The sequence below is a fragment of the Lagenorhynchus albirostris genome, chromosome 13 (assembly GCF_949774975.1).
Source record: "Lagenorhynchus albirostris chromosome 13, mLagAlb1.1, whole genome shotgun sequence".
Lineage (NCBI taxonomy): Eukaryota > Metazoa > Chordata > Mammalia > Artiodactyla > Delphinidae > Lagenorhynchus > Lagenorhynchus albirostris.
The window spans coordinates 10,556,971-10,570,819 of record NC_083107.1 but is presented as its reverse complement, the minus strand read 5'-3'; the positions used below and the strand labels follow the sequence as shown (position 1 = coordinate 10,570,819).

Here is a 13,849-nt window from a genome sequence, read left to right as displayed (position 1 = left end):
CTTCATACTTAATGGTTAAAGACTGAAAGCTTTCCTGTTAAGATCAGGAGAAAAGGCAAAGATGTCTGCTCTCACCACTTCTATTCACCACAGCACTGGAAGTTCTAGCCAGTGCATTAGGGCAAGAAAAAGAAATAAAATACAAACCAGAAAGAAAGAAATAAAACTGTGCCTATTTTCAGATTACGTGATTGTCTAGATAGGTCTCCCAATAGATTTTTGAATTAGAGTTCAACAAGGCTGTAGGATATTAAGATCAATGCACAAAAATGAACTGCATTTCTATACACTAAAATGAATATGTAGAAACTGAAATAAAAAATAAAGTACCATTAATAATTTCTCCAAGGTAAATAAAATCTAAGAAAATATGCATAAGATGTTTATGCTGAAAATTACAACACCTGGAGACCTCAGTACTTGAAGAGACATTCCTGCTTATGGATTAGAAGATCTAACATAGTAAAGAGGCAAATTCTTCTCCAAAGTGACTTACAGGTTTAACAAAATTCCTATCAAAATCCCAGCAGGGGTTTTGGTAGGCACAGACAAGCTTATTCTAAAATTTATATGAAAAGGCACAGGGCCTAGGCTAAAACAATCTTGAAAAAGTAGAATAAAGTCTGAAGAATCACTCTACCCATTATAATGGCTTCATATACAACCACAGTAATAAGGCAGTGCGGTATTGGCAGAGGGACAGATACATCAATTAATGGAACACCAAAGAGAAACTGGAAACAAACCCACACAAACCTGACAATTGATCTCTGACCAAGGTGCAAAGCCATTAGATTGAAAAAGAAAAATCTTTTCGACAAACAGCGCTAGAGCAACTGGGCACCGTAGTCCAAAAGAATAAACACTGACCTAAATCTCATACCTAACACACAAATTAACTCAACATAAATCAGAGATCTAAGTGTAAAATGTAACACTATAAGACTTCCAGGAAAAAAAAGAAAAACCTAGGAAAAATATTTGGGGACTTAGAGCCTGGTGAAGAGTTCTTAGACCGGACACCAAAAGCATTACCCACAGAAGGAAAAACTGATTAAATGGACTTCATCAAAATTAAAAACTTCTGCTCTATGAAGAGGATGGAAAGACAAGCTACAGATTGGGAGAAGACATTTGTAAATCACATACCTGACAAAGGCCTTGCTTGAGTGTAGAATACATAAAAACTCTCAAAGCTCAAGAGTTAAAAAAAAAAAAATCCAATTGGAAAATGAGTGAAAGACATGAACAACCATTTCACAGGAGGGTAGACAGAGGCAAAAAACACACAAAAAATATTCGACATCATTAAAACTACAATGAGATATCATTACGCACAGGTCAGAATGGCTAAAATACAAAAGAGTGATATAACACCAAATGCTGGCTGAGATCTGGAAAAAATGGATCTCCCACACATCGCTGATGGAAATATAAACGGCACAGCCACCCTCTGGCAAAGTGTTTGACAGCTTCTTACAAAACTCAAGTACCGTAGAGGATCCAACGATTGCACTTCTGGGCATTTATCCCAGAGAAATGAGACTCATGTTCACAGAAAAACCCGTACAGCACAGTTCACAGCGGCAGTTCTGCTGCCCTGGTGAAGCCTTGGTGGCCAGTCTGATGGGTGGCTTCACCAGGAAGACTGTGCCCATGGCCTTCAACTGGCAGCTGCCCAAAGATGTACCAGAGGACAATGTGTCACGTCCAATGCAGGCTGGCAAATGCCCCCCAAGTGCCAGCTGTGCCAGGTCCCTGCCAGAGCTGCAAATGGCCCAAATGTCTTTCAACAGGTCAACAGCTAAACTGTAGCACATCTAAGACACACAGCGTCCTGGCTGGATCTCAAAGGTATCACACGCTAAGTGAAAAAAGCCAAGCTCAAAATGTCACATATAGTTTGACTCTATAGCATACTCGGAAGAACAGAAGTATAGATATGCAGCACGGATTAGTGGCTGTCAGGGGTTAGGGGACAGGAGGGAGTTGGCTGTGATATACAAAGGTAGCAAGAGAATCCTTGGGATGGAACTGTTCTGGATCTTGACTGTGCTGGTGGTCACACAAACCTACACATCTGATGAAATTGCACAGAAGTAAATACACTCTCACACACACAAATGGAATGCATGTGAAATTGGTGAAATCTGCATAAGGCAGCTGGAGTCTATCAAGATCATGTGCTGGCTATGATACTGTACTATTTAAACCAGGTGCTGCCATTGTGAGAAACTGGGTAAAGGACACACACGTAGGTCCTCTCTGGGTTATTTCTTACAACTGCATGTCAAACTATAATTAGCTCACAATAAAGTCCTTTTAAAGATGTAAAACTTTAAAATGTCTAGACAGCTATCAATTACTAAATTTTGTTTGGAACCAGTAAAGAAAATTTTCCCTCTCTTTCGTCACTTTCTCTCCCCACACAGGACATACAAAGTGAATTTGTCTCTCTTGGTGTCCGAACGAGTGACCCTGGGGGCTCTGAAGGCCAGAACCAGGTCTTCAGGAGAGAAGATCCTATCTCTGTCACCAGGCTCCAGGGCACCCTGAGGTGCCCGAGGAACCAAACCACTCCGCCTTCCACCTTTCCAAAGCCTGCACGTACCACAGAGTTTAAAGAGGTGAAACGAAACGGATAGTCATATTTGCCCGGAGGACAGATCTACAAGGCTCACTTGATGTTTAAGATGCTCACAAGATTAGGGTAATGCAACAAAAGCAACGTCTAAGTCAACAAAAGCAACCAAAGGAATAAGTTCCACGGACACGATGTGCTTTGAGTGGAAGAATCAGGTCTGGCTTGCTAAAGCACAAAGCCCGGTCCAGCTCCGCCATCTGCCAGGCCAACCCAACCATTCTGCTAATACAGAACGCCAGTGGCAAATCTAATTTGAAAATTTTCTAGTAGCCACACTTAAAAAAAGTAAAAAGAAACCAGTCAAATTCATCTCAAAACAAACTTAATGGCCAACATATATAGGAAAAGATGCTCCACGTGACTGATTAGGGAGCTGCAAACCTAAACCACAATGAGTTATCACCTCACACCTGGTAAAATGGCTAGTACCAAAAAGATAAGAGATAACAAATGCTGCTGAGGATGGGAAGAAAAGGGATACTGTTGGTGGGAATGTAAATTAGTGCAGCCACTGTGGAAAACAGTATGGAGGTTCCTCAAAAAATTAAAAATACTTCTATCATATGATCCAGTCATCCCACTTCTGGGTACACATCTGAAAGAACTGAAAGCAAGAGCTCAAAGAGACATATGTACATCCATGTTCACAGCAGCATTACTCACAATAGCCAAGAGATGAAAGCAACCCAAATACCCATCAACAGATGAATGGATGAAGAAAATGTGGTCTATACATACAACAGAATATTATTCAGCCTTAAAAAGGAAGGAAATCTGCTTCAGGTGCTTTAGCAGAGATGACCCTTGAGGACATTATGCTAAGTGAAATAAGCTCGTCGGAAAAAGCCAAATACTGCGCGACTCCAGTAATGAGGTACCTAGTTAGAGTCATCAAAATCGCAGAGATAGACGGCAGAATGGTGGCTGCTAAGACCTGGGTGGGAGAGAAAAATGCAGAGGTGCTTTACTGGTTACTGAACTTCAGTTTTGCAGGACGAAAAAGTTCTGAGAACTGGAAGATGTGAAGATACTCAACACGACTAAAGGGTACAGTTAGAAACAGTTACGATGGTAAATTTTGTGTTTACCACACACACACACCCCCATATTCAAAAATCTCAGCATACAATTAATATAAAAATGACTGAGATATTTTACGTTCTTTTTTATATGCTAAGTCTTCAGACTCCAGTGTGTATTGACACTGACTGCACATCTCAGTGTGGACTAGTCCCATTTCAAGTGCTCAATACTCACGTGTGGTTTCCCCACCGGGACTGTGCTGGGCTCGACCGTACCTGTCACCCCCTACCTGACAAACCTTATAGCTGGATCCAAGTAACAAAACTTTTTTTTGACAGGTGTTGGCAGGGTCGTCTTCTTGCAAAACCTTTTGGGAAATCTTTATTTTTTTCACATTTTAATTAATTAATTTATTTTTAAATTTACTTATTTATCTTATACAGCAGGTTCTTATTAGTGATCTATTTTAAACATATTAGTGTATACATGTCAATCCAATCTCCCCCTTTTGGGAAATCTTATTTGTCCTCGGTCAGCTCTATCGAAAGGGCAAAGCTCAAACGATGCTGAACATCTCCCCAGGACCTGCAGGACATCATGCCCCCCGCCTCCGACCCTACTCCGAGAGCTCACAGCTTAAAAGAGGGGCTGGTAACCAGCTAAAGCAGGCACAAGATGCTGAGGGATGGACGCGAAGAACAATGCAATTAGCTCCCACCCGTGATTTCTGATGTGCCAGGGAACAAGTAGAAAGTTTAAGTCATTTACCAAAATGACGTATGAGAGTTGTTACTAACTAGCATTCACCTATACCCTGACCTTTCTCAGCTCTGATGTGCAACTGCTTTGAGTACATCTTCAAAGCACGAATTTGTACAGAATTTAGTACACATTTATATTAAAAATACACAGAGAATAAGCACACTCACCAGGAAAGGCACTCGGCAAACCAATACCTCTGCTGGTGATTCTGATTCGAATGATCAGCTCTTCACTGAGTAGGAGGGCATTTGTCAAGTTAATGCTCCCAGAGTGTAAAGAGAATAAAATTTGGTGAACGTGAAAAAACTGTCTCTCTCACAGCTGAATCTAGCTTTCTTTGAATATAGCATTCTTTGAATATACCTTCAGAAAAACTGAAGACAGGGAGAATAGGAAGACGTTTCTAGTGCAAACACCCAACTGCTGTACATCCCAGACAAGAGTTTACTTTCTCAGTAGAACAAAGTACAAGAACAAAACTGCCACATACATGCTCTCCACCCCAAGTCACTCAGCAGAAAACTGCTCTGTGGCTAAAGGAAGCCCTAAGGAGGACCTCTCTGTAACCTCACATTTGTGCTGCACTGGTTGAAACCAATATAATGACTTCTTTGTGAAAAAATGTATTTTGCAGTAAATTATCAAAAGCTTCACTCAAGATCTTAATGGACATGGCTGAGTAAGGAGTACTAAACACGGCTATGTTTAGAGAACCCAAATTTACCAACTCAGCGTATTTCAGGGGTCGCTGGGCACTGAACTATTTTAAGAATAGCCAGGGAAAAAAGTTACAGACTACAAAGGGTGCAAATTTTATTCTTTAATTTAACACACTCACATCTAAATCCCCTCCTCCCACCAGCAATTCCTCCCTCCCCCATCCCACCTCTTCCCCCCACCCCACCCAAACAAATCTCACAAGAACTTAATACTGAAAACTTACCTTGGTGCATTCACTTCAGACAAACCCCTCAGAACTTATCATTTAATCCTATGCATTAAACTCTAAGTTCTCACACCAATCTACGGGAATGTAGTTAATACTATAAAATTACACCTCGGGATCCATTACTTTACACCTCACAGATAAAACCATAACTTTGCTTAATAATTTAGATTGTGATCTCTCTAAAGCTCTACATCTGTCATCTCAAGTAACGGTGCTTACCTTATAATTTGCTTGCTAAACGGCACGTCACCAAAAAAACCCATTCATGCCTATCCCTATTAAAAAAAAAAAAAAGAAAGAAAACAAAACACTACCTCACTCACTATTCCTGGTTAAGGAAGGAATATTTCAGGGAAGGAGAAACTATTTCCATGCCCTAAGCCACCTGATAAAGGGGTGTGCACTGAAAAACTATAATGGCTTCCAGAGGATCCTTAAAATACATGGGGTTTTAAACACGCACACCATAAGGCCCCATTAATTCATTTAGTAACGCGTTTACTCGTAAGTCCTCATATAGTCAAGAGCAATTTCAAGGGCAGAAACGTATATGCCAGCACCAAGACCTTGTAAGGCTAAAACGAGCTCCGGAGTAGCAATAAGCAATAACTAAAGTAACAGCAGTAATAACACTTCCAGCTCCCTTCCCGAAGGAGGGGTCCTAAGAAAGCATTTAGCAGGAGACACGCAGCCAACGTGTACAGCTGCTGGTATTTTTGTCATTTGTCTGCCACTTCCGAGGTGTGCCCAACCTCTGACAAATGACCCAGGTCCTGAGCTTCTCGCGAACTCTGCAACATGGGGACGGACCTGCACGGTTTACTGAAGATTATGAAGACTGAAGTCTACGGTATTTGCAAAAGTAAGATTTGTCATGTGTTCCAGCAGTTACATGGCTACTCTGATGCTTTTGTTTTAGTTAGCCTTTGGCATGGTGTCACCCACGTTTTAATAGAATCTATGCTGGATTTCTTAATTGGAAATGCCGCCAACCTACTTGTATCTCTTTAACGCAGAAGGGCTCATCTGGACAAACTGTAAGTGAGATTCTAATAAATCCTGATCAAGACATGAACCTTTTCCACTACTGGGGAACAGCGATTTGAACCGACACACTCACCCCTTGATCAGGGTGGTAAGCACTCTGCATACTCAAAGCCATACCTTGGAGGCTCAAGGGTCAAATCAAGCCCGCAGGTGTGTTTATTTGGCTTACGCAGTGCTTTCAAAGTTCTGAACAAGTTGCCAAAGCATCAGGAGATGTGGCATCGAAATCTGCATTCTCGGATTATCTGGCCCTATAGGAAAACCTACCACCTTGAGACCACACACCCTCACAGCCCCAACTGGGAGCAACATGGACAAGGGCAAACGCTCTCCAAGCCGCCATAATCCCCACCAGGTCAGTTCCCTCACCGATGGGACTGCCAGATTTTTCTGGGCATTTATGTTTGCCACTCCTCCTTCAGATTCTGAAACTGTCTTTAATCCCTGAACTAAAGACCCACAATCTAATCTCATTAGTACTATGTCCAAACCCCCCAAGCGAACAAAATAAGCCCAAATAGGAATCTGAGTAGAAAACAAAATATTTTCATGGTTCTATGGTGGCAATGCTGATATGAACTATTTCATCTTCTTAAAATGTCATTTTTGAAAACGATTCACTTCTCTCATCCCTTCTTCCACACTTTTGGTTAGATTATTACTCTATCTGCCGTTAACTGATTGAGTCCCTTTCAAGTACAATGTCATTAATGAGGAAATCTTAGGGGTTAGGACAACATGCCACAGTTGGATACTTTAATGAAGGCACCAGGGGTTCGAGATATACTGCCCAATAGGCTGATGCTTGGACCTCAACTCATCGCTGCCACAGAACTTGGTAACGTGTTTTTTAAATGTTGGTTGGATGTTTTATTTGACGTATGCGTCATTCCCAACAAAACATGGACTATATCTGTAAAAGGATTCTCAAAGGGGGCTTTAAATGCTACACACAGTCTCTGGACAGAGACTCAAGCAACCACACGTGCACTGCCGCTCCCCCGGGCATTGCTTACCCATCGCACTGAGATAATGGTTGAAGGCCTGGCAAGGAGGACTTGGGGTTTGTGTTGATTTGTCACAACTCATGGGTGCCGGGCTCCTGTCTGTGTCAAAAGAGAAATACCCACTGGAGGATCGAGACAGCAGGGAAGATCTTCTCACGAAGATGAAAAGCGGGGATCTGGTAGCAAAAGGGCCGGGACTGGCCGGTGGGGCCAGTGGGCCCTGTGGGCTGCCTTGGGGGCAGCGGTCCCCTTCTCCTTCGGGATTACCTTGCCGCTCTGTCTGTAGAGAGATGGGGGCCCCAGGCCTGAGCTGAGGAGGCCTTTCGGCAGGCTGCAATTGTCCACCTTCTCTGTCACACTCAGAACTTACATCGGAAGGTTGCTTTGCCATTTGGTCTTTTTTTCTGCAAGGAAAATTAAAACTAGGGTTATCTTAAGCAAAACGATAATTACAATGAATACCTAAATGGGCAGACTTTCACCTATTCATGAAAAATCCTTAGAATTAATGCCCAACACTTTAATACTGTCATTGCTAATATAGCAATAGTTTTCCATACGTTTTTCCAAATAATAGTAAAAATAACCTGCATAACAAAGGTAGCATTATCTTTGTTTGGGGGGGGTGAGGTGGGTTGGAGGGACTAAACTCCCTACCACCAAACAAAACACAGCAACAATGACAATTACTAGTGGAACTAGTGCTCTAACACCACACACACACACACACACACACACACACACACACACGTTTTAGGAGAGGCTGCTTGTTTGAGATCTATTCACATGTGCTCTTTGCTCAGGCCCGACTAGAGTAAGTCAGAAACTCCCAGCGGGCTCTGATTTCCCGGGATCAGATACACCGCTGGAGCCCAGGAGCGGGCGCAGATGCAGCGATTGCAGGCGGCTGGCCGCGTTCCCCGCTCCGGCCCCATTGTTCTGCCGAAAGTGCTGAGGACAGCAAGTCTGGGGAAGGTTTGGCAAGGGCCGTCAGTCGTAGTAAGTGCGTCACAATAGAGTTTGTAACTCAGCGCGGCTCGGCCCAGCCGGGCTCCGGCTCTCCGCCCGCCCGAGGTCCCTCCCGCTCCCGGCTCGCGCGCCCCTCCTCCGGCTGCGGGGGCGGGGGGGGGCAGCGCGCCACACCGAACTCGCCGGAACTTCTCCGAGGTACACCCGCACTGTTAGGTGCACACCTCCAAATAGGAGGGGGTCCCCAAAGCCGTCCCCTGGCGACTCCTGCAAAGTCTACAAGTAACTCCGCACGCTGGGCGGCATCGGGGCGCGCGGCTCCTGTACCCCATAGACTCTCCCCTCCGAAGTCAATCAGGCCGAAACTCACGTCCGCCCCTTCCCTTCCGAGCGTCGCGTCCGGGCCGGGGCCCGGCGGCGCCCAGCCCGCGCCCTTCGCCGACCCGGAGCCCCCTGACCGTCAACACGAAGGCGGCCCGGGAGACAAAGCCCGGGACTCGCGGTCGGAGCGCCCGGGGCAGCGGAGAGCCTGCAACTCGCCGCCCGTCCGCTGCCGCGCTCCGCCGGGCAGCTGAGGGCTCCGCACGCCGCGTCTCCGGTACGCGCTACCCCGGCCGCAGCCGCCGGGAACATCCTCCGCCTCCTCCCGCTCCTCCCCTCGCGCACTGCGCCCGCCGCCGCCGGCACCGCCGACCTCCCCGCGCCGCTGGCGCCGGGTGCCCGCGCTCCCAATTGGCCCTCGTGCGGTCGCTCCGCACCACAGCCAATCGCCTGCGGCGGCGGGGGCGGCGCCTGCCCGACAGGCCGCCAAAGGCTAGGCGATTGTTGACAAACTCGCCTCCGAACGCGGCTCCGGCCGTCGCTGCGGCGAGAACCGCGGCGAAGGTTTCCGCGGCCTCGGGGCCGGAGGCTGCCCAGGCTACCCCGCCCCGCCCCTCCGCCAGTCCGGGCGCCGCGCGCGCCTCCGCAGCTCCCGCCGCCCCCAGTAGCCAGTCACCTGGAGACAAAACAGGACCCTCACGGCCGGCCCCAGACTCCAGTCCCAGCAGCCGACCCCCGCCCAGGCCCGCTAAGATGCGGACCCTAAAGGTCACCCCCTCCCCAGCTGTAGTCCCCATCCTCCTCCAACTTCCTCCCTCTTTCTCCCCGTGCGCCGCGGGACACGCACCAAATCTGAGCGGCTACCCCTGGCCACCGACGCGCATTTCCGCGCGCACCCGTGACCCCCGCAGACAAGGAACACATCCATAGCCCCATCCCCGGTGTCCGGCGGGCCTTCCACTACCTGCGCCAACCCCGAGTAACAGGCCCCCGAGGGCACGGCACTGCCAGCCAGCCAGCACTGCGCTCGGGCACGCCCGAATCGCTAAGACGGTCTGGCCCCACGGTCCGGGCAGGTTCTACAGCCAGCGGCTGGTCCATCGCGTGGCCCCAGCGGTCGGAGGAGGCCCTCTGTCTCTTGCTGTCTGTGGACCGTGCGTCTGGCATCGTCCGCAGGGCACCCGCACACCGGACAGGACCCCCAGACACGTCCGAGAGAAAGGACGAACGCAGCAGTTGCCCAAAACGTCGGCCTGAACGAGTAAAAGGAAAAGCCAAGTCCCGTCAGTTTAATTACCATTACTGTTCCATAAATCCTTCACAGCGGGCCCGCGCCCGAGAAAAGCCGAGACGCGAGTCCGGCTCGTACCTCGCGGCAGCTACTCGTGCGCCGCCGGGGCGGGCGGGCGGGCGGCGAGACTTCACGGCTGGGCGCGCAGCCCAGTCCTGCGCGGCGGCCCCCAGCTCCCGGGCCAGTGCGGAGAGCACGCGCTGCCTCTCCCAACCGGCCCGGAGACGCTTCACCACCCCCGCGTGCCGCATCCCCGCCCAAGCCGTACTTCGACTAACTGCTCGCAGCCTCGGGGCGGACGACCCCTCCCCAAAGAGTACCTGCCTGGGGAGGGAACTCGACCCTCACTGGTGACCGCCTCCTGCCGCGCCACAAGCCGGACGGGGACGCGCGCCTCTGCCTGCACGTGCGCGGGAAGCGGGCTGGAGGTGGCGCCGTGCTGGCTCCCGCGCCAATCTTCCACCAGTACCCGGCCTGCTTCCCGGGATTCGGAAGTATTTACCTTGCGTTTCTCGGTCCGAGAGTCAGAGTCAGACATTGGGGGCACTAGAGCCAGGGGAAGGGCACCGAGGCGGTGGCGGCGGCGGCGGCGGCGGGAGCGGGGCGAATCCAGCAGTCTGAAGCGATGCTGGCCTCAGAGGGCAGGGCGCTCAGGGAGGCTGAGAGAATCTGGTGACGGCGGCGGCGACGAGGGACGCAGCGCTCCTGCAAGCTCGAAACCTGGAGGCTGCGCGGAGCGAAATGAAACCTGCGCGGCTTTGCTCCCCAGCTCATGCTGGAGGCCCCGCGCTCGCGCCCAATCACCGCGGGCCCCGCCCCCGCTAAGTCCCGCCCGGCGCGCGGGCTGGCAAGCCCCGCCCCCGCGGCGCCGCGGCCGCCGGCGCTTGCAGGCACGGACAGGTAAAGGCGGGGGTGTCCCTGCTGGGTTCCCAGCTGCGCGCGCCGCCGTCCCTGCCCCTGCCGGGCGTGTTTACTGGAGTGACTTGGGCTGCGGACTGCTCTGTGCGCACCCATCCCCCACTCCAAAGTGCGCCCTCTCCTCTCTTCCCCGCCGCCAACCCCCCCGCACCCCCCCGGCAATCCAGTGGTGGCCACGGCGTGCGCGTGGAACAGAGGGGGTGCTCCGGGCACACTCGGAGCCAGGCCCGGCCGCTGCCGCCAGCGGAAAGCCTCAGGAGGCGCCCCTGAGCCCAGGCTCTGCCTCGGGAGTTCTCTCGGCCGCCCTGGGGCAGGCGCCAGGACTGAGTGGGTCCTCGGGAACGCGCGGGTCCAAGGGTGAGCAGGGGGTATCTGAGCTCTCCTCCCTTCCAGATTCCGGCGGTCCGACCCCCATCCGCAGGTTGCTCATCTTCCTCGCCCTCGCCTCACGCGGTACTTTTTAGGCGCCCTCTCTAAGCCACCCCCCAGGGCCACCTAGTTTTTCTCCCGCGCCGAACCTCCCCGGTAAGAGGCATAGCCTTTGGTGGAGAGTTGAGAAAAGGGCCAGGAGCGATCCCCGGAGGCGTTTTTTCCGCAGCCCTGGTGCGAGGCGGGAAGCGAGTGAGCGCAGAGCAGGTGAAATAGGGAAATGAAAAAAGAACTAAAAAAAAAAAAATCATTTTAAGAAAAAAGGACTGAGAAGAGTCGTGGCCTCCAGGTGGGAGAGAGGATGGTGCCGCCACTTGGTTGGGATACTCGAGATTTGTTGGGCTCTCAGAGAACCGTCCAGGAGCCGTCCCTAGGCGTGTTACGGCCCGAGAAGACAGCGCCGAGGGCTTCGGACGGCGCCGTGCAGAGCAGTAGGGAGAGTACCTCCCACCCTTCCTCCCTGCGAGTCCCCTTCCCCTTTTCCTTGGTGTCCGAAGGCCCCACTCCCGCTCCTTCCCCGGAAGACCAAACTCCGTGAACACCCTGGTCCTCCTCTAGGTCCGCACCCCTATCTGACATTTAAATGCGCATCCTGCATTCCCACTTCTGCCCTTCTCTGGGCTCCCCTGGTTTTGAGAGGCCCGCAGCGGAGTAGTGGGGGGCAAATCGCTTGGGAGATGGAACATCCCGCCGCGGGAGAGACCAGGCTAGATGGACTACAGACTCAATTTAGGGGCCTCCCTAACCCGCACCCCAGAAGGGTGCCTCGGTGCAGAGAAGCAAGACAGTGAGGAGTTGTCCCGCCGTCTGGCCACCTTGGTCAATTTTTATGTTTTGTAAGCAGATACGGAACGTCAGCGTGGCAACACAGCCCCAGGTCAAAGTCTTCTCCGCGCATCCTCCTGAGAGTCCTTAGCGAGGTGAAGGAGGCCAAGGGTTTCTGGAGGGGCTTGAGAACGCGCGCCGGGCTCCACCCCGGGGATTTCGCTGTAGGAGGGAAAGGACGCGGGTGTGGCTGTGGCGAAGTAGACGCAGAGGCGAGAGGTCTACAATACCCGCATCTGGAGCTCCCGTAAGTGTTACAGGTGGCGGCCACAGGCAAACTCTGCGCCTTAACCGCCTATCGTGGCGCCCGGGGAAAACGGACCAACCTGCTGTGCGGGAGAGGAGCCCCAAACCCGCCGCGCGCCCGAGTGCTCCGCGCTCTCCGTGGAGTTGGACGACGCAGACAGGGACCGGAAAAGAACCACACAGAAAAAACCCTGATGGTTGTCTTCTGCTTCTGTGCAGCTCCGCCGCCCCCGCGTCGTCTGCTCTAGTGACCCTGTAAACACTAAAAAAAAAAAAAAAAAAAAAAAAAAAAGGAGTCGGGGAAAGCAACCGTCTAAATACTCTTATTTGGGGCACAAGCAGGAGGCCGGCTCGGAGGCGGAGGCGGCAGCTCGTGCAACCCACACTGTGCTGGGGAGCTTCGGCCAAGCGCCTGGCATCGGGTGACCACGAGCCCTTTCCGCTCTCTCCCGCAGAGTCCGGGTCTAGAGAAGGGCGGGTGGGCGTTAGGTCTCCGCTCCCGGTCCTGGATGTCGCCTTTGCAGACACAAGCAGAGCGATGTCCCCTCCTGCCTCCTCCACGAGATGTGGAGAGGGAGAACGGAGGATGGCTTGGACTGAAAGCAAGAATGAAGTCGGGCGACATCTACGGCCCTCGCTGGAACCACAGGCGTCGCCGGCGTGGTCTCTCCAAGTTCCGAAACCAGCTTAACTGCAGTGTATTGCCCTGCTCCACCTCTCCGTCCTCTGCAAGCAGCGGGAGCCTTCCTAACGCTTAATATCTTTATTCAACGTTATCTGTCTCTTTGCTCGTCTCAAGAATAGATTACACATTCATTCGGTCAAAACGTTTTCTGCGCTTTGTCTTCCGGGAGCTGCCTGCCCTGGAGGGACGAGCCCCGGTTCGTGCTTTGCCCAGAGCAAAACTCCAGGCTCACACTTCCCTCTCCCCTCTCGTGTATTTCCAGCCCCAAGGGGGCTGGAAAAGCATCACTTGCTGGACTGAACCTTTGCCGGCGGGTGTTTGATTTTCATAGTTTTATTTCTTTCCACCCAACACAACAGTCTTCCCAAATCACTGGGAATCTGAGTCACCACTGACAGCGGGAGGCCTTCGGTGGCAACCAGTTCTGGAGCGCCCTGGAAGGGGAGCCCACTCTGTCTAGGGGGATCTGGTGACTTAGGCGGCAGAGGGCATGGCCCGGCCAGTCGTGGTTACAAGGAGACGATAAAACGCCACACTCTCGGGGCTGCCACCTGGCTCCCTTTCCCAACAGCCTTAGTGCGCCTCGCCAGGCTCAGCGGGACCCCCACTGCACGACCAAAATCCCTGAGGGCCGCGGCCCAGCGCGTGCCAGCCGGCCTCGGGCCCCAGCTCCAGGCGTCTGAGAAGCGTTCTGACAGCTGCCGGCGGGCCACCACCCTTCCCGCCACCCCCG

The 13,849-nt window shown here is 51.6% G+C and overlaps 1 protein-coding gene across 11 annotated transcripts in view; it reads right to left on the bottom strand.

Annotated features, from left to right (window-relative positions):
* BCL2L11 (BCL2 like 11) overlaps positions 1–10,766 on the bottom strand; it is a 212,261-nt gene extending 201,495 nt beyond the window's left edge. For 4 of the 11 annotated variants that reach the window (XR_009544067.1, XM_060169038.1, XM_060169035.1 and 1 more), the window contains exons 1-2: positions 10,516–10,766; positions 7,442–7,836 (exon numbers count right to left, since the gene is read on the bottom strand). Coding sequence is in view for 5 of the 11 variants with exons in the window: in XM_060169038.1 (XP_060025021.1) it covers positions 7,442–7,823 (382 nt within the window). In the remaining 6 variants the exon portion in view is untranslated. Of the gene's footprint in view, positions 1–7,441; positions 7,837–8,771; positions 9,035–10,515 lie in introns of those variants that run through there. The other 7 variants (XR_009544063.1, XR_009544064.1, XR_009544065.1 and 4 more) reach the window with 3 other exon arrangements.
* Positions 10,767–13,849: the final 3,083 nt, after the last annotated feature.